This window comes from Capra hircus, chromosome 14 (genome assembly GCF_001704415.2).
Source record: "Capra hircus breed San Clemente chromosome 14, ASM170441v1, whole genome shotgun sequence".
Lineage (NCBI taxonomy): Eukaryota > Metazoa > Chordata > Mammalia > Artiodactyla > Bovidae > Capra > Capra hircus.
The window spans coordinates 27,187,749-27,207,965 of record NC_030821.1 but is presented as its reverse complement, the minus strand read 5'-3'; the positions used below and the strand labels follow the sequence as shown (position 1 = coordinate 27,207,965).

General features: G+C 37.4%; 1 protein-coding gene across 1 annotated transcript in view; it reads right to left on the bottom strand.

Annotated features, from left to right (window-relative positions):
• PKHD1L1 (polycystic kidney and hepatic disease 1 (autosomal recessive)-like 1) overlaps window positions 1-20,217 on the bottom strand; it is a 179,905-nt gene that overhangs the window by 125,139 nt on the left and 34,549 nt on the right. The window contains exons 12-21 of the mRNA XM_018058351.1: window positions 19,107-19,196; window positions 16,499-16,767; window positions 14,780-14,871; window positions 10,887-11,046; window positions 10,455-10,590; window positions 9,535-9,678; window positions 6,267-6,424; window positions 5,299-5,412; window positions 3,671-3,820; window positions 1,719-1,843 (exon numbers count right to left, since the gene is read on the bottom strand). Of these exons, the coding sequence (XP_017913840.1) occupies window positions 1,719-1,843; window positions 3,671-3,820; window positions 5,299-5,412; window positions 6,267-6,424; window positions 9,535-9,678; window positions 10,455-10,590; window positions 10,887-11,046; window positions 14,780-14,871; window positions 16,499-16,767; window positions 19,107-19,196 (1,438 nt within the window). The remainder of the gene's footprint in view (window positions 1-1,718; window positions 1,844-3,670; window positions 3,821-5,298; window positions 5,413-6,266; window positions 6,425-9,534; window positions 9,679-10,454; window positions 10,591-10,886; window positions 11,047-14,779; window positions 14,872-16,498; window positions 16,768-19,106; window positions 19,197-20,217) is intronic.

Below are 20,217 nucleotides of genomic sequence, written 5' to 3'. Positions count from 1 at the left end.
AGCTCCCTCAGCTCTCTGCCCTTCGAAGTCTACGTCAAGTTTACCAAACTTCAGTATCTGATGAACTTTCTGTCTTGGTGTATAAAAATTTTTTTTCTTTCTTTACATCCTATGAAAGCATGATTCTAGATTTTATTCCTGGGGTAAAACACAAATAAGTATCCTTTAATGCTTAGTCTAACAATCTAAGGAATATTCAGTGGTAGAATTTTTATGTGTTCTGAACCATTCTTTGAAAGGTTCTTCTTAAATATTTCCTCTTTGACAAACATCTCCTGGGTACCTACATTTCAACTATGGCTTCCTACCTCAAGATTAGAGATTCTGACACCAGTATCTAAAATTGGTTCCCAGTTGCTCCCACTTCATCTGACTGAGCAGAAGATCTGAAGGTCATTAGGGCTATATGCTCAGGATATGATGCCAGAAGGCTATGCATGAAACACAACATTTTTTTTTTTAAACCAAAGACTATAACTTCCCTTCTTAACAAAAGGTCATCCCACTTCTGCAAGGAGAAAGCTACAAGCACTGGCAAAACTTAAAAACTTTCAAATTAATCTGTAAAGCAATTATCCTTCAATAAAAAGTAAATTAAATAAAAAAAATACATACAAGGGATAAAGGAAGGAAAGAAGGGAGGAAGGAAGGAAAGAAGGGAGGAAAAAAGGAAACATAATAATGGTACATTTTAGGAGCTCACCATAGATATTTACATTGCACAAAAATGTGAATGTTAAATATGATTTAACTAAATACATAACAACAACAACAAAAAGCTGGGCTGGGGCACAGAAGTGCGGTGTATCATTAGATACTGCATCCAAGTCCACAGTTCTGACTGGCTCTGTCTGCTCCCTCCTGTCTGGTCCCATCTCCTGTTACTGCTTCTGTCATCAGGCCAGTGGGCGCATCTCGTTTTCTCCTGATGGAATTCAGGGAGCACCAACAGGCAACTCTGGTTTTCTCCTTACATCGCCCCTTCCCTCCCATTCATGGGAGATCCATCTAAAAAGTTTTCTTAAAACTTTAACAAATAAAATTCCCCTTATAGTCCAATATATTTATATGTGTTTTGGAGTTTACACATTTCTGAAGGTATGGAATAATAGCTGATCCCTACATTTTGAAAACAGTGTTGGGACGATCAAGAAAGCAGGAAGCCTGAAATGGCCTGCTCCTGAAATGGAGCAGTTTCTTCATCCAGAAGCAAAGTCCTCCATTAAGACCCCCTTTTGCAGGAATTCCGTGGTGGTCCAGTGGTGTGCTACAGTCTATATGGGGTTGCAAAAAGTTGGACACGACTGAGGACTAAGTGACGAATGCTTTGGTATGTCCATCAAAATATTTTATTCACACATTCACTGTTTTTTTCAATGATCAGTCTAATCATAATACTGTGATAAAGCAGTCTCTACCTTCCTTCAGTAACTAGAAACACTGTTAGATTTAATAATATATAACTTAAATTCTAAGGTTTACTATTGTTTTGTCTTTTAAATGGTCATGGATGATGAAACAAAGAATTTTTATTTTCATAATCCACAGATTTATTTTTGGCACAACTACTTCTGTAAGGAAACTTATGTAGAAGGCAGAAAAATCATGGTTAGACCCATGGTGCGTAAGATTTCTCAAAAACAAACAAACAAGAAATGAATTTATATTTATAGTTCATATACTATAGTACAAATTTTAAAGTTCACAGTGTCACTTACTTGTTTCCATATGCAAACTTGAATGGAAATTGTGTGTCAGTGCTTCTAGCAATCTTGCTTGGGTCTTGGTATTGAAATTTTAGACCAATATAATTCGCCAGGAATCCTTTGTATGCTAAACATAACTACATAGAAAATATAAAAAAATTAGCAAAAGTATCTTACTATTAAGTGTTTTTTAGAAATTCAAATTAATTCAATACAATCCAATAAATGTCTACTGAGCTTTTTTGATACAAAATGTATCGGAACATAGAGGAAGGAATGATTAACTTTGGACAATCAGATGCAGAAGAATTGGGAAGGTTTTATAGAAGAGGAAGTGGAGTGATGTGACCTCATAATAAATGATTAATTCTTTTATTGTTTTCTTAGATATTATTTCCTTAAGAAAAGGAAATAATTCACTCTCTCTAGTCATAGAGCCATGTAAGGCTGAAGGTCAACTCTGAACACTTCAGTGAATTTAAAAGGCCTTTACACACGTAAAGAAGACAGAAGCATTCAGGTAGATTAGCTAGGATGTGAATGCTGGTGAGCGTTTACAGATGGACATGTTACCATCGTGCATGCTAAGGGGCTTCAGTCGTGTCCAACTCTGCGACCCTATGGACTATAGCTTGCCAGGCTCCTCTGTCCATGGGATTCTGCAGGCAAGAACACTGGAGTGGGCTACCACACCCTCCTCCAGCGGTATTCCTAACCCAGGGATCAACCCGTGTCTCCCATGTCTCCTGTATCGGCAGGTGGATTCTTTACCACTAGTGCCACCTGGGAAGCCCTGTTATCATACAAAACTCACTAAATACTAATTTTAATTGCCCATAGCTCCTTAAGAATGCCAGATATATCTAGAATTTAGAAGTTTAGAACATGTGTTACAACAACTGGAGACTTTTTGAAAATAGAAAGGGTAAGTCTACAATCTCTTGGCTTGCTGCTTCTAAGTCACTCAGTCATGTTTGACTCTGTGTGACCCCATAGATGTCAGCCCACCAGGCTCCCCCGTCCCTGGGATTCTCCAGGCAAGGAGTGGGTTGCCATTTCCTTCTCCAATGCATGAAAGTGAAAAGTGAAAGTGAAGTCGCTCAGTCGTGTCCAACTCTTAGCGACCCCATGGACTGCAGCCCACCAGGCTCCTCCGTCCATGGGATTTTCCAGGCAAGAGGACTGGAGTGGGGGGCCATTGCCTTCTCCTCTCTTGGCTTAGATGTGTGTAATACCTATCCTAAAACTGGCATTTCCTCTGTGATTTTCTTTCACTTTTTCCTGAGTGGATACCCAAAATCACTATAATGGCTATCCATTTTTGTTTCTTCTTAAATAATGAGGAATATTGAGGAGATTATATACTTTAAATTGTTTTACTATTTACATTAATGTGCATATATTTTTTTCCAAAATTACAAGGTAAAGCAGAATACATGTGTGTGGCACTACATATTTTTAAAAAATGTATTTATTTATTTTATTTGGAGAATAATTACTTTGAAACATCGTGGTGGCCTCTGCCATACATCAATATGAATCAGCCATAGGCATACATGTGACCCCTCCCTCCTGAAGCTCCTCCCACCTCCCTCCCCACCCCATCCTCTCCAGGTTGTCACAGAGCACCAGCTTTGGGTTCCCTGCATCATACATCAAACTCCCACCAGCTATCTATTTCACATATGGTAATGTATATGTTTCAATGCTATTCTCTGACAGCAGCCTACTCTCTTCTTCTCCCAGTGTCCACAAGTTTGTTCTTTATGTCTGTGACTCCAGATTTCTTTATCTGAGAATCAGCAGAAGAGGAAATCGCAAGCACCCAGAATGTGAAGCATGGTGCGAGGCCAGTGAGATGAGATTTCACATGACAAGCAATTTTCCTTGTCTCAAAATTTCATGAAATTTTATTACCAAGGTATTTTACAAATTCAGTTAGCATATCATTTTGTTGAGCTTACCTGATTATAAGGAAATAATAAAATGTCTCCATATGGTAGTCTGTTTTGTTTAACATCTGCTGAGTCAAAAAGAACAGCTGGGTTTTTCAGGGAATAACGACCACAGTAAGCATCAGTTTCAGCTGTCTTCTGCCCTCTATTAATATGCTCCTACAGCAAAAATAATATTTCAAATGAAAACATGATTTATTTTTCTGGTTTATTCCCCAGCATCTTCATCTAAGTCATTCAAGTTACAACTCAGATCTCACTGTTTCCCAAACTGCTTTAACTTGAAATGTTTTCTCTCTTCTTTGAAAGTCTAAGGTTCTCATTCTATATCATTCACTTAGATCCATAATCATATAATCCTTGTACCTGTATTTGACTATTTTTTAAGTCCTATATTTCCCTTTATATTATGAACTCCTTAAGGATATTTATTCACTCCTCTCACAAATGATTTCTAGTGTTCATTCTGTGCCAGGTGTTTGCTTGCTTGTTGATTTGCTTGTTTTTTTTTTTTTTGTTTAATCTTCAGGGTTCAAGGAGCGAAGCACCCTATGTGTACACACAGGAGCCGACTACTTTGGGACAAAGGAACCAAGGATTATAAAACTAAGCCTGAAGGGAGGTGTCTAATTCACATAATAGTATTAAAAAAGATGATTCAGGAGAAGAGACAAATGGATTGCTATCTAAAAGGAAAAGGGAGCTAAGGAGCTTCAGAGAGAGGGTTAAAATACAGGCAGAGACGTGGGGATGTGAGAGAGTGGTGCTGGGAAAGAGTCAAGGTGACGTGAGTCAAGAATGTGTGTTATGATGATGACTGTAGACGAAGCAGGAAAGGAGTATAATGTAAATTACTTGTTCAGTTTCCTTGTTAGCAAGTATCACATTCAGGACAGAAGAACCTCAATACATGCATATTTATTAAATCAAGTTGAAAACATAGCCCATTAAATGATGTTCCCTTCTCACTAATATATCTGTTTGCATAAAGCATGACATGATATATGTTATATATATATCTATTTTTAAAGGACTCATTTATTTCTGGAGTATTAATCTGAATTGAATAACTTGCCTAAATATTTCTTATTCCTAAGGTGTTCACTTGGATGGTGACTATCTGGCTTCCTTGAGTCTTCAAAATAAGAATTAGGAAGATAAGTATATTTTAAATTTTCTTTACTGTAAATCAAAGAAAAATCTTTGTATTTTATCAAGAAATAAATACTGACTAGGCCTCATACTAACTGACCAGAGGGTGATCTCAAAAAGTAATGGAAGCAATTCACTATATAATGCTCTACTACAAATTATATTCTCTGAAGCTATGAGGAAAAAGAATATACTCTGAATCTAAGAAAGCAAACAAAAAACCCTACAGATCTCACATTTACCCATCTTGCCTACTTTCTCTTGATTAAGAAAATTCATATGTGGTAGAAATACTGCTTTTATAAATGAATCATTTTATAATGCAGGAAGATGCTAGAACCTTATCAATAAACATATAACAAAATTATATTTGTAACTTGACTTTAAATGATAAAGGAATTAATGCTAACCAAAAAAGACAAAATTCCACACATTTATATGAATACTTATCTTGTCCATTCTGAGGTTAATTAAATATTCCATACCAGGTTAAAATCAGTTTCATAATCTCTGAAGTATTTCACAACAAATCCTTCTTCAAAAGTTGCAATTTGTGGTGGGCACTTACTGCTAACCATTTCTTCCACTGCTGCCTGAAACTAAATTAACAATAATCAATAAATAATAGCTAAAGCTTTAGTAATTTCTTTATGAAGGGTTAGAACATTAGTAATTTTACTACTAATTCTAATTAGTTTTAAAGGAATAATTTCATAATTCCCATGTTAGCCATAATTATGAGGTAATTTCCTAAATAATTTTTAAGTTTATATATGATAATCTCAGTATAATGACTGTTTCAAGATTTTTATTTTAGGGAATTCCCTGATGGTCCAGCAGTTAGGACTTGGCACTTTTACTGTCAAGGGCCTGAGTTTGATCTCTGGTCAGAGAACTAAGATCCCATGAGATGCTTGGCATGGCCAAAATTTTTTTTTTGAATTAAAATAAAAAAGATTTTTATTTTAGAATGTCAATAGTTATATCCAACTGGCTGATCTTAGCTTATTTAGTTATTACATACTGTAGGCATATTTGTTTAGCAGTTTTTTAAAAACATCAATGAGGTAAAACTAAATTAATTAGCCCCTCATTAAACAGTTCCTCACTTTTCATTTCCATGCATTGGAGAAGGAAATGGCAACCCACTCCAGTGTTCTTGCCTGGAGAATCCCAGTGACAAAGGAGCCTGGTGGGCTGCCGTCCACTATGGCGTCGCGGACATGATTGAAGTGACTTAGCAGCGGCAAACAGTTCCAAATAAATAGCTTTCCCAATCAAATGAAAAATTAACTGGAAAATATATATATATACTCCAATGCATTCTTCTGCTCGCTATGAGTTGGCTCTAACCTACCATGCCAAGTAGGAGATGTATTACCACTCCTTAAAATATGTTTTTGTAGAAGGCTGATGTTTAAGTAGCTTTCTGCTTGAAAAGTGAACAGCATACTTCAGCTTCTGATGACTGCAGTGTCAGAGGCCTAGAAGTGATCCCATCCCAGCTGAGTGTGAAGGTGTCCAAACTGGGTTTTCCTTTGGTTTGTTCTGTAATAGCCAGCGTGACATTGTTCCCTTCAAATGCTTCATAACTGAGCAGATCAAAGTCTCCTGCAATGAAGTACCAAACAGAATTTGAGGCAGTCAATTAATTAGCCATGAAAGAAATTCAGATTTAACAAAAATGGTTTTATTTGGAATTGCATTATCACACACAAAAAAGGATGAACGGAAAAGATGCAGATCCTCGAATCTGAGACTTAGCCACAGTCAGTTCAGTTAAGTCGCTAAGTCGTGTCTGACTCTTTGTGACCCCATGAACCACAGCGCGCCAGGCCTCCCTGTCCATCACCAACTCCCAGCGTCCACCCAAACCCATGTCCATCAAGTCGATGATGTCATCCAACCATCTCACGCTCTGTTGTCCCCTTCTCCTCCTGCCCTCAATCTTTCCCAGCATCAGGGTTTTTCCCAATGAGTCAGTTCTTCGCATCAGGTGGCCAAAGTACTGGAGTTTCAGCTTCAACATCAGTCCTTCCAATGAACACCCAGAACTGATCTCCTTTAGGATGGACTGGTTGGATCTCCTTGCAGTCCAAGGGACTCTCAAGAGTCTTCTCCAGCACCACAGTTAAAACGCATCAATTCTTCGGCGCTCAGCTTTCTTTATAGTCCAACTCTCACATCCATACATGACCACTGGAAAAACCATAGCCTTGACTAGACAGACCTTTGTTGGCAAAGTAATGTTTCTGCTTTTTAATATGCTATCTAGGTTGGTCATAACTTTTCTTCCAAGGAGTAAGTGTCTTTTAATTTCATGGCTGCAGTCACCATCTGCAGTGATTTTGGAGCCGCCCAAAATAAAGTCTGACACTGTTTCTGCTGTTTCCCCATCTATCTGCCATGAAGTGATGGGACCAGATGCCATGATCTTCATTTTCTGAATGTTGAGCTTTAAGCCAACTTTTTCTCTCTCTTTCACTTTCATCAAGAGGCTCTTCAGCTCTTCTTCACTTTCTGCCATAAGGGTGGTGTCATCTGCATATGTGAGGTTATTGATATTTCTCCCAGCAATCTTGATTCTAGCTTGTGCTTCCTCCAGCCCAGCATTTCTCATGACGTACTCTGCATATAAATTAAATAAGCAGGGTGACAATATATAGCCCTGATGTACTATTTGGAACCAGACGTTTAAATTTGGAACCGGTCTGTTGTTCCATGTCCAGTTCTAACTGTTGTTTCCTGGCCTGCATACAGATTTCTCAAGAGGCAGGTCAGGTGGTCTGGTATTCGCATCTCTTTCAGAATTTTCCAGTTTATTGTGATCCACACAGTCAAAGGCTTTGGCATAGTCAATAAAGCAGAAATAGATGTTTTTCTGGAACTCTCTTGCTTTTTCCATGATCCAGCGGATGTTTGCAATTTGATCTCTGGTTCCTCTGCCTTTTCTAAAACCAGCTTGAACATCTGGAAGTTCACGGTTCACATATTGCTGAAGCCTGGCTTAGAGAATTTTAAGCATTACTTTACTAGCATGTGAGATGTGTGCAATTGTGCGGTAGTTTGAGCATTCTTTGGCACTGCCTTTCTTTGGGATTGGAATGAAAACTGACCTTTTCCAGTCCATTTAGCCCTAGTAGAAATAGCAAAATAGCCGATAAAGGTAACTTATATATATTAAGGTTCTGTTTTTGTAGCTTAAAAGGATGCTTTGTAAGATAACAGAAGTTGGGCACTGGAATCAAGAGGTAAAAATCAATGGGCAATAGAATATTCCAAAAATCCTTTTATTTTTGCTCCAGTACCATCATCATAGTGTAAAGGGCTAGGCTGGGAACTGCTCCTTTCCTCAGAGATGAATAGAGTACAAAGGCAAATCACAGGAAACAGTCTCATGCCTGTGAGGCTTGTTCATACCATCTCACTTTGAGAGAAATCAGGCTTTGTCCTCAGATGCTTCTCTTCACTAGGAAGATGCTTTAACAATGAATCCTGTTGCCTTTCTCTGTTGAGTAAAGTCCTAGAATTTGCCCAGTTATGATTTAAGTACCATATTAGTTAAGGTTTCTGCTGAACCTTTAAAATTTCTCTTTGATCTAAAAACATGTTTCCAAGAGAACAAAGATAACAATATCTTTATTTATATAGCATTTTGACAACATAACCTATGGGAAGTTTGTAGAACTTCATGTTAAACAAAATTCTCTACTCAGCAATGAAATTAACAGTTTCATACAATGAGACATAAACATTGATGTAACATTTTAGTTATATGAATTAGAAAATAGTGATTGCTCCAAAAAAAGCAATTTGTTCAAGGATCTATTTCATGGGCCAGAAATCCCAAATACCCAAAAAAAGAAAGACAGTGTTAGTTCCTCAGTTGTGTCCAACTCTTTGCAGCCCCATGGACTGTAGGTCTCCAGGCTGCTCCTCTATCCATGGAATTTTCCAGGCAAGAATACTGGAGTGTGTTGTCATTTCCTTCTCCAGGGGATCTTCTTGACCCAGGGATCAAACCTGGGTCTCCTCTATTGCAGGCAGCGTCTTTACTGTCTAAGACACCAAATTGGTTGCTAAATTTGGCTTTAAGATTTGAAAATGTAATTGGAAGCTAATAGCTATTACTTGAAAAGGGTAAAGAGATAAAATAATTTTGGAAAATGCTATATTAAATACAGGTGCACTGCTTTGTTTTTGTTTTTAGTGCTTTGTTGTTTTTATTGCTCACTGCAGGATTCCTTGGGGATTTTAATATTCTAATGGGTTCTATAAATATTCAAGGAGAAGGTATGGTATGCAGTGTTTCCTATGTGGGTGTGACCAAAGAATCCTTTCAGTGGGCAAGATCTGGCCAGACTAAGTGTCTCCTGAGAAACACTGATTTACTTAAATTTCATTTCCAGAATTAAATATCTTCACTAATTTTTGCTAAATATAAAGTAGACTATTACTAATAGTGTATTTGTAGCTTATAGTGTAGTGTGTTTCTCATGCACTTGGAGCTGTACACTCTTTGAAATAACAACTAAACTTTAAATTACAATATAAAAAATTAACCATTTAATTTGTTTCTCCTGAAGTTGATAACACTATGAATCCACTTCCTTTCTCCTCCCATTTTATGGTGCTTTTACCTTTTTCAGTGGAGGGGCACAGGATACAAATTTGTTTCCTAGAAAAAAATTATAGAACTTCAAAATGAAATACATGCTTACCTCTAGTTGATATAAAGGTTATCAGGTAAACATAGCTTCGGGGGTCTTGTGTTCTTATTACTTGCACTGTGTCCGGTTTTATTGACCAGAGGTCATTTAAGGCTGACTGCAGTATGAACTCAGAAGCATCAGCAGGTAGCCAGACTTTGTACGAAATAAAATAAAATTTAAAAGGCAAATGATTAGGAACTTTAATCAGAAAAAAATGGGTTGCAATCTCTGCTCTACCACAACCAGCAGTGATGCCTTATATTTGAATTTTTTTAAGTACCTACAGCCTGTACCATAAGTTATTAATGAAATTATGTTCTGAAAGATTCAAATTCAATATTGTTGACTACTTAATTGGATTGTGATCTATTGAGGACACGGCTCATATTTTATTGTTTCAATATTCCCATGGTAATAAGCATCTCGTGGCAAATAGTAAGTATTCATCAGTATTTACTTATCAAAATGATAGAAGTAGCAAAAATTATTTTTCTGGATTTATTATAAAATAAGAAATACAATATCTTTTTTTAAATACAATATCTTTATTAACAGATAAACTCGTGTCTCATAGGTCTATCGCTTAATTTGAGAAATTGAAAGAAATGACTACCTGTTTGTAATGATATATTTAATTCCTATTAACTTATACCTGTGAGATGCAGGTATGTTTTTGTGTGTTTAAATATGCATTTATCATGATTCTTATAGAAGAAAATGACAGTATATACCTGAAAGTTGTTTTTATTGATGCCATTTTCTATCCCAGTCTGAGGAGTTTTCTTTATAACATTTTTTTTGCTTCTTTACCTAGCATACTATTAAAATTGTATTTTCCAGATAGTAGAATTTGACTAGAGTAAATCCCTTTTAAGAATTTTGTCTATACATAAAGAGAAATAAAGTCTCCTTTATTTTTTACAACTTACCAGTTTTTTCCATGTTATAGATCAATCTATACTGGTAAAGTGAACATAAATTAGCTTCCACACATGGGCTGGTTACCATGACCTTCTGCACTTCATTAGTTGCATGAGTTGTTTCCCAGTTTTCCAATGTTATAACCTATTCCCCAATTTAAAAAAAGCATCTATTTACTACATGGAAAAATACATTTTAAAAGCATCATAAATCAGCTGCTGCATGCCTCTATAGTTTATTGTAAACAATAAACTATTTTAAAGTGTAAGTCATCAAATAACAGGCTCTTTTTAATTACAGATATTCTAAGGCACAATTTAATAATTTTCCACGAGTGCTTCCCCTTCAAACAGTATCTTACCTAGTACAGTTAATAACCAAATAGTGTTTTATCTTTGAACATTTGCTTTCTCTAAGGTGAATCTATAATCACGGCCAACCTGTACTTCCTGGACAACTGCTGACTGGGATTTGATGACTTGTTCTTCATTCACTGCATCTTCTGTTTGTTGTTCAGTATAGACACTTTTATACTGGTACAGTCCAACACCCACAAAAGCACTTAGTCTGTACTCCTGTAGCAAGATTTCAATGTAATATCTGGAAAATAGAATAACTAAAGATTGGAACTTTTTCTCCAGAGCACTTAATCATGAATTTTGCTTTCAATGAATAAATTTCTACATGATATAAAATACCTGCCAAATAAATGATTTATATTGTCCCCAGGTGGTGTTAGTGGTAAAGAACCTACTTGCCAACGCAGGAGATGTAAGAGACAAGGGTTTGATCCCTGGGTCGGGAGGATCCCCTGGAGGAGGGCACGACAACCCACTCCAGTATTCTTGCCTGGAGAATCCCAAGGACAGAGGAGCCTGGTGGGCTATAGTCCTGAGGGTCTCAAAGAGTCGGACACAACTGAAGTGACTAGCACACACACATACACACATCCCTGATTTTAACTATCAAATTATTTCACAGCAGTTTGCTAAAAGAAAATGAGTTGTGTAAGATATCTGCATTAGAGATAAAGAAAACGACAAATTCACTTGGTTTTGTCAACAAATATTTATTGAGAAGAGATACTACCTTCTATCCTCAAGAAGCTGAAAACAATTACATTGTAGGTTATAACAAACTTCCTGACATAAAACACAGAGGACACAAAGAGGGTAAAGTACTGTAATGTGTATAGGAAAATGTCAGGTAGACTCAGACATACCATATACTTTGTATATGAGTGGTTGTATGTGTCAGGGATGAAATTCTTACCCTAAGTTCCTTAAACATTGTCTCCACTTGTAACTTGGGAAATAAAACACTGTCTCAGGAAACTTTTACTGATTAGGCTGATGACGGCCCTCTAACAAGCTGGATGAGATCATACCTCAAATCTGGAATTCCTGATTCCTGAGGTTCCCTGCCCATCATCCAACTGGCTATTCAGAATTAGCTGTTCGCCCACCAGTTGTTACAGGTGAGTGCAAAGCTACTACTCTGCGTGTGCTCAGTTGCTCAGTTGTGTCTGGCTCTTTGGGACCCTGTAGACTACAGCCCACCAGGCTCCTCTGTCCATGAGATTTCCCAGGCATGAATACTGGAGTGGGTTGCCATTTTTTCCTCCAGGGGATCTTTCCTACGAAGTCTTTATCAGTGTCACACTGCTCCCATCTTTGAAGAGGCCAGCTAGGAGTTCCTTTAAATGGCCTCACATCATTCGGCAGATACTCTTGTATATGGAGATGAAGTGTCCATGGTTCATGAAAGACTGTGAATGAAGTGCATTTTTTATCTCCCATCTGGCAAGGAGATGGGGCTCTGGGTCATCTCCTCCACAGGACTGATACTGGAGGATTATGTCAGGCTTTCAGCTGCCCTGAGAACCTGTCACCTCTGCCAAATCAAGGTAGGCAAATACTAATATGGAGCAGGCCTTGGAAAATTGAAGTGAAGTGAAAGTTGCTCAGTCGTGTCCTCCTCTTTGCGACCTCATGGACTATACAGTCCATGGAATTCTCCAGGCCAGAATACTGGAGTGGGTAGCCTTTTCCTTCTCCCGGGGATCTTTCCAACCCAGGGGTTGAACTCAGGTCTCCTGTATGGTGGGTGGATTCTTTACCAGCTGAGCCACAAGGGGAGCCTGGACTCGGAGAAGAACCATTAAATTCTATATCCTTATTGGCAGCTTACATATATTTTAAGGCACTTTCTACATGCTAGCACTTTACAGACATTACTCTATTTAAGTGTCACAAAATCCTATAAACACATTTATTATTCTGTTTGTTCATATGAAATACAGAAACTAAGAATTTTAAAGACTGAAAAATGATTTAAAAGTTAGTAACTGAGGTAGGATTCAAATAGAAAGGGGGGTGACCCAAGAGATATGCACACAGAGATAGGCTGTATTATTTGAGTAAAATGAACTGGCAAGACAAGTTATCTTCAAAAAGGTCCCAGGGACCACTGTGCACAAACCAGCCATGTGGCCTCAATTTCAGAACTCACAGGCATCATTATTCCTGCCAATGTGTAAATTCCAAGCTAGTTTGCAGACGCACAGATCATCAGGCGGCAGATGTATTACAAGCCACCTTCATGCAAGCTCTGTGCTCTTGTCAAGCAGGTAAATTGAACTCATTTTCCAAGGTCAAAGCAAAGCCTGAAGGTGTATTGAATAGCAATAGAAATTAACAAGGTACTCCATTTACTCTGAATTGGCCTGGCGATCTTGGTTAAAAAAGAAAAGGCTTGAGTATATAAAGCAGTGATAATAGAAGGGGGAAGAGAAAAAGAATGGAATGCTTATTATTCCTAAGACTTCAGTGAGAACATTAAGTGTAGTTTCTCTCAGGTACCATTGATCCCACCCCTCTCTGACCAACTCCATGATGCTGCCTATGAGCATAATCTAATCAATATCTGGAAGGGTGATGTGGTAGAATGAAAAACAAAACTCCTGCCACCAGGAAGTGAAGCCCAGGACGTCCCTGGTGGCCCAGTGGTTTAGAATCCACCTGCCAAAGCAGAGGACACAGGTTTGATCCCTGTTCCAGAACATTCCACATTCCTCAGAGCAACTAAGTCCATGTGCCACAACCACCAATGCCGCACTCTACAGAGCCTGAGAGCTTCAACTACTGAAGCCTGTGTGTCTAGAGCCCACGCTCTGCAAAAGAGAAGCCACCGCAAGAAGCCCATGCACTGTGATGAAGATACCGCTCTCTGCTGCAACTAGAGAAAGCCTGAGTGCAGCAATAAGGACCCAGTGCAGCCAAAAGTAAATTAAAAAATTAAAGGAGTGAAGTCTGTCTCTTCACCCACTGAACCTAAGTCTGGCCTTTTGCTTTAGTCACTGAGATATTAGCAACTGTGACATAAGCAGAGTTTTAAAAGCCCCTGTGCATTAGGAATTACCCTCTTGACTGCCGGGACACTGCAACAGCCTGTCATGAAAGACCTTGTGGCTTGAGATATCCTAGATACTTCAGTTCCTGCCAGGCCAGCCGAGACTCCAGATATGCGAACAAGGCGATCCTGGACCATTACTCACCGACTAACATAGCCAGGATCAAAAGAACTACCTAGATAATCATAAAATTGGGTTGCTTCAAGCTACCAAATCTGGGGGAATGGTTTCTTATGCAGCAAAACCTAACAAATACAAATGGTAAAAGGAAGGTAATTTACATGACCCTCTTGATGTTCTCCATGTAACAGCTATTTTGCATATATCACGTTTCTTACCTCTCTGTTTTCTAGGAATCCTGAAGAGCTTTTGAATGGGATTATTACCTATTTGAATAATATTCTCATTTTCTGTCTGAAATTGAACCTTTCAGCATTAAAAAAAAATGTACCACATAAGGGCAGGGAGTATGTTTTAATATCTTTAGTATTAAATTTCCAGTACTTGGCCCAGGGTCTGAAATAAATCATAAGACTATTAAATACATATTAACTGTGGCACCAATCAATGTGGTTTTGTGGTTTTTCTCCAGAAACAGAGAAAACAGGAGCAGAGAACTTGATAGCTGGATCGACTGAAAGGTCCTAGTAAGAAACTGAGGCAGGATTAGGAAAATTTCACAAAATTATAATTTCTGTAACAGGAATAATTTAGATTTCAAATTTCCCTAGTTAGCTGAATGCCAGTATTCTTGAGAATCCAGGAATAAAATGTAACAAAATTATGGAGAATGGCCAATTACAAATTGAACCAATAAATTAACATCACTTCCACCAATGAAACAAATTTAAAATATTTTTATATATAAACTTATGGTTTTAAAATATCACACAATAGTTTAAAGAAAAGAAAAAATCTTACTCTTTTCCTTTTTGAAGATGAATATCATCTGATCTCTGTGTTGGGCTAGAGAAATAATTGTTGGCATTGGAAGAATGATAGGCAATCCTCACCTTATCCCAAAAAGACAGAGAAAGAGAGGGGGGAGGAGAAAGAGAGAAGAACTTATTAATAAGACTTTTCAGCATTTATTTATCATTTATTATTTCTCTCAGTCTTAGACCTTTTATGAACAGAAAAACATGAAAATACTTCATATTTTTCTTCTAATATATTATTCATGATGAAAAGGATTTTAAAAAATTATCAAAGCTCACTTCACTTCTGCCAGTGTTAATGAACATCAACCACACTATTCCATGAATACACACGGATCATAGCTTTTCCACAATTAGAACTGCAAATGGAAAATTTAAAGACCCATACTGGGAGGAAGGTTGCTTATTATTAAATAAAATATTCTTTTTTTCTGCAGAAAACTTTGAGGGACTTAATCCAAATGAGATCATTAAAAAGAGATATGAAAGATGCCAAAGATCACTAAGTGGGTCTACACTCTACAAAGAGAAGACTTTAGGCTTCCCAACAGAAATGACTACATTGTCTTTAAAAGAAACATATTGAAAAACTACTGCAAAATTGGAATTCATGTGTTACAGGCAGGCATTTAAACCTGTTCATCCAGTCTGGAAGACAACCTTGCCATGTACGTAGCGAGTAATTTTGATTTGATCTATCAGTTTCACATTTGTGAAATGGTCCTTCTCTCACAGCTCAGTTGGTAAAGAATCTGCCTGCAATGCAGGAAGCCCTGTTTCGATTCCTGGGTCGGGAAGATCTGCTGGAGACGGGATAGGCTACCCACTCCAGTATTCTTGGGCTTCCCCTGTAGCTCAGTTGGTAAAGAATCCATCTGCAATGTGGGAGACCTGGGTTCGATCCCTGGGTTGGGAAGATCCCCTGGAGAAGGGAAAGGCTACGCACTCCTGTATTCTAGCCTGGAGGATTCCATGGACAGTCCATGGTGGTCACAAACCATGAGGTCGCAAAGAGTCAGACATGACTGAGCGACTTTCACTTTCACTTCCTAAAGAAATAACATAAAACATGTAATAATGTAATGGACACAAATGTTCAACAGAGTATTATTTGTGATCATAAAATATCAGAAGTTAAAAACGTATCAGTATGTGGAAAGTTACTTAACTAACTTTAGTAACTCATGCAACAATATACTAATTAGTCATCAAACATTGCATCATAAAAGCTATTTAATAATATGTGAAAAGACTAATACATGATAAAAGTGATTATAAATTTGGTCACAGGATCCTATTTATGTAAAAAATAAAATATAGATCAAAGGAGATAAAAGACTTTAATCTCATGATCAGGTAATAGCGAAACAGATCTGGTAGAACAGTGAAATATGTGTACTCTTCTCCAAATTTCCTATGGGTGATTATAATTTTTTCATAATAAAAATAATCTTTAATTTTAAAAGAAATGTATTTTTTTTCTTAGTGAAGGAAAATTTAGGTATGGGAAAAACATTTTCTTTTAGACAACAGTTTTCCCATAATGACTTCATGGCTCATATCACATGTGTTAAAATAGTCAAGTACCCACCACATAGATTCTTTAGTATATTCATTGGTTTTAGTGTCGAATAAATGGGACACATACAAAGGTTACCATATTGTTTCTATAACACCATGTGGTATGCTATGGCTTCCCTACCTTATCTTCTGGAAGTCCAGTCTGGCTGAAATAAATAGCATAACGGTCATCACCTTTGATGTAGAATCTATAAACGTCAGATTCTGGAGCCACCAAAAATCCACTGAAACGTGCAACAAATGTGTCTTGTTCCATGGGCCAAACATAGGAAGCTGAGTCTACCCAAATGGCACCCATGTACCCTGGAGTTTTTTCACTGTACTCGAGTATCTCTTCAAGACGTACTGGCCGGCTATTATTCCACACCTCAAGCTTTAGGCCTCTCCCTCCTGAACACAGTAAAGAAGGCTTTCATTAGAATTTTGATGCAATATCTCAGTAACTTTTACTTGGGTAGTGCTTATAGATATTCTATTTCTATTCACATTTTTAGAGTATATGTATAAACAAAACAATTACATATATCTCTACCTGTATCCATACCCAGAGGACAGAGTGCTATTAAGACAATCTACAATTACTTTATTATTTCATACATCTAAACCTCTGATTCTACATTATGTAAAATGAGTCTAATATTATGACTTGTGTGGCTGCTATGGGGATTAGATATACACACACACACACATGCAACATACCTGGTACTCAGTGAATGCCTTACATAAGATAGTAATAATATAATTATTATTTTTGATAAGACTGATGTTGCTTTATGTAGTCAAGACTCAAAATTTCAAAATGCAGACTATTTGATTACAAAACATTCACCCTGATTATTATCTCTAATGAAAGTTACTCATTTAATGGCTCAACGAACACACACTGTTGGCCTTAGGTTTCTGTTAATACTTTTCTTCTTTTTAACATTTTTTTGTTCTCGAGGATTTCATTTCCTTCTTGGACAGAACCAGAGGGAGAACATTCTCATTTAAAGTAAATTTACACTTGCCAGACTGAGGGCAAGAAGAGAAGGGGGCGACAGAGGATGAGATAGTTGGATGGCATCATTGACTCAATGGACATGAGTTTGAGCAAACTCAGGGAGATAGTGAAGAACAGCAAAGTCTGGCCTGCTGCAGTTCATGGGGTTGCAAAGAGTCAGACACAACTTAGTGACTGAACAACAACAACACTTGCCAGTGTTATTTTTTCCTAATTATAATGGTTAAAGCCTTTTGAGTTCCATTTTTCCCCATTCCCTGTGATCACACATGAATCATTCTAGATAAGGATTTACCTGTGCCATTTAAGAACTAAAGAGCCTCTTGATGAAAGTGAAAGAGGAGAGTGAAAAAGTTGGCTTAGAGCTCAACATTCAGAAAACTAAGATCATGGCATCCGGTCCCATCACTTCATGGTAAATAGGTGGAGAAACAATGGAAACAGTAAGAGACTTTATTTTTTGGTCTCCAAAATCACTGCAGATGGTGACTGCAGCCATGAAATTAAAAGACGCTTGCTCCTTGGAAGAAAAGTTATGACCAACCTAGACAGCATACTAAAAAGCAAAGACATTACTTTGCCAACAAAGATCTGTCTAGTCAAAGCTATGGTTTTTCCAGTAGTCATGTATAGATGTGAGAGTTGGACTATAAAGAAAGCTGAGCACCAAAGAATTGATCCTTTTGACCTGTGGTGTTGGAGAAGACTCTTGAGAGTCCCTTGGACTGCAAGGAGATCCAAACAGTCCATTCTAAAGGAAATCAGTCCTGAATATTCATTGGAAGGACTGATGCTGAAACTCCAATACTTTTCTCCCCTGACATGAGGAACTGACTCCTTGGAAAAGACTCTGATGCTGGGAAAGATTGAAGGTGGGAGGAGAAGGGGACGACAGAGGATGAGATGGTTGGATGGCATCACTGACTTGAAAGACATGAGTTTGAGCAAGCTCTGGGAGTTGGTGATGGACAGGGAAGCCTGGTGCTGTGGTCCATGGGGTCGCAAAGAGTCGGACATGACTGAGTCACTGAACTGAACTGATTTATTTTTTAACTGGGAAAACAGCATTTAAAATGTTTCCATTGGCGTGTACCAACATTTAGTAACAATCATTTGATTTGAAATAAAAGTACCTTCATACTCTATCAATAGAGCTTTCACAGGGTGAACCTCCACTGGTATAGCCTTGATTCAGCTAATTTAATAGAAATAGTTCCTAATCCAGAAATAAAAAGAAAAGAAAAACTAGGAAGAAATTTATTATCATTCTTACTACAAATTGTAAAAAGCTCACATAGTATTTTTTGTTACTCTGTTATGGGCTGAATGTTTGCGTCCCCTCAAAACTAAAATGTTGAAACCTAATGAAACCTAATGCCCAATGTAATGGTATTAGGAGGTGTGGCCTGTGGGGAGTGTTCAGGCTATGGGAGTAGAGCCCTCATGAATGGGATAGCGCCCTTATGAGAGACCCCCACAGAGCACCCTAGCCCTGTAAACGCCTCATCTATGAGGAACAGGTTCTCATCAGCTACCTAATCTGCCAGTGCCATGATCTTGGATTCCTAGCCTCCAGAATCTTGAGAAATCACTGGTGTTTATAAGCTACTCAGTCTATGATGTTTTATTATAGTAGCCTGAACAGACTAAGATGCTACAGATATCTGTCAGTAATATTCCTCTTATGCAAATACAGAAATGGTCTTTCTCTCCAATGGTGACTTACCTGGATATATAGTTCTGAGAATATCAGGTTCAGGCGGTGTCTTGCAACATATGCTATTTTCTGTGACATTCAAAATACGACAGGCTTGACCTACAGAGAAGCAAGGGCAGAGCCATTACTATAGAGCGTCCGAATGCAAATCACACCAGCCTAACTTGGAGTGCTTTTTCAATTAGAACCAAGGTGCACAAGCAAAAAGCAAAGCTGAAAGGTCTTCATTTCCTTTACATCTTCTCCATCAAAGCTGATCACTCATTAATTGTACTTGAGTTGTACATTAGTTGAACTTCCACAAGGCAACATTTTGCTGGCAAAATCTCACAAATCTGAGTTAGAATATTTCATAATTTCTGAGAAACAGTTAAAAGTTTGATAAAATGATGTCACTGTAAACTATTTTATCTGGGTTCAAAGTGAATCCTTATATGTCTTGTTCCCTGGAGAAAAGTTTCTGAATAAATCAGTGATGTTTAAAATTTACAAAAGTAGATGATTCTAGTCTTCTTAGAATAATAGTGGTTTTGTTCAAGTTTTTAAAATAAAAACAAAAATGATAATAATTTTAAAATACACTTATAATAATTTATTTCAAAGACAGATGGAAACCAAAACAGACAAGGTTTTAAATAAGAATGATTATCTAATACATAAGCACAAAAGAGTTTACATTTTAGGCTCCCGTGTGCTCCTCACAGTGCTTCATGAAAGGTCAACCCTCATTAACTATTTACTGACATGGAAATAATCCATGAATACAGAAGTAAGGGAAATGCAGGAAAGCATCTTTACCAAGTTTTGTTTGGTGGCCTGGAAAATGTACACTTCAATACAACCTTTCACTATTTGAATGCTTTGTGGATGCAAGATCACTGAAATATAAAACAGTACATTTTAACAATGTTTTAAACCAACTTGACTCATTTTTGTTGGAGCAAAGGAAAGATACAAAAACCAATCATTTTCAAGAAATTATTGAGGATTGAGAATCTCAAATCTGGCTGCACTTTAATAGCAAAGAAATACTATATAAAAAAACCAACATGTAATCTTTGTATATCAGCTGTATCATAATGTCAGATGTAAAACATACAAATTCAAAATTGTTTATGTT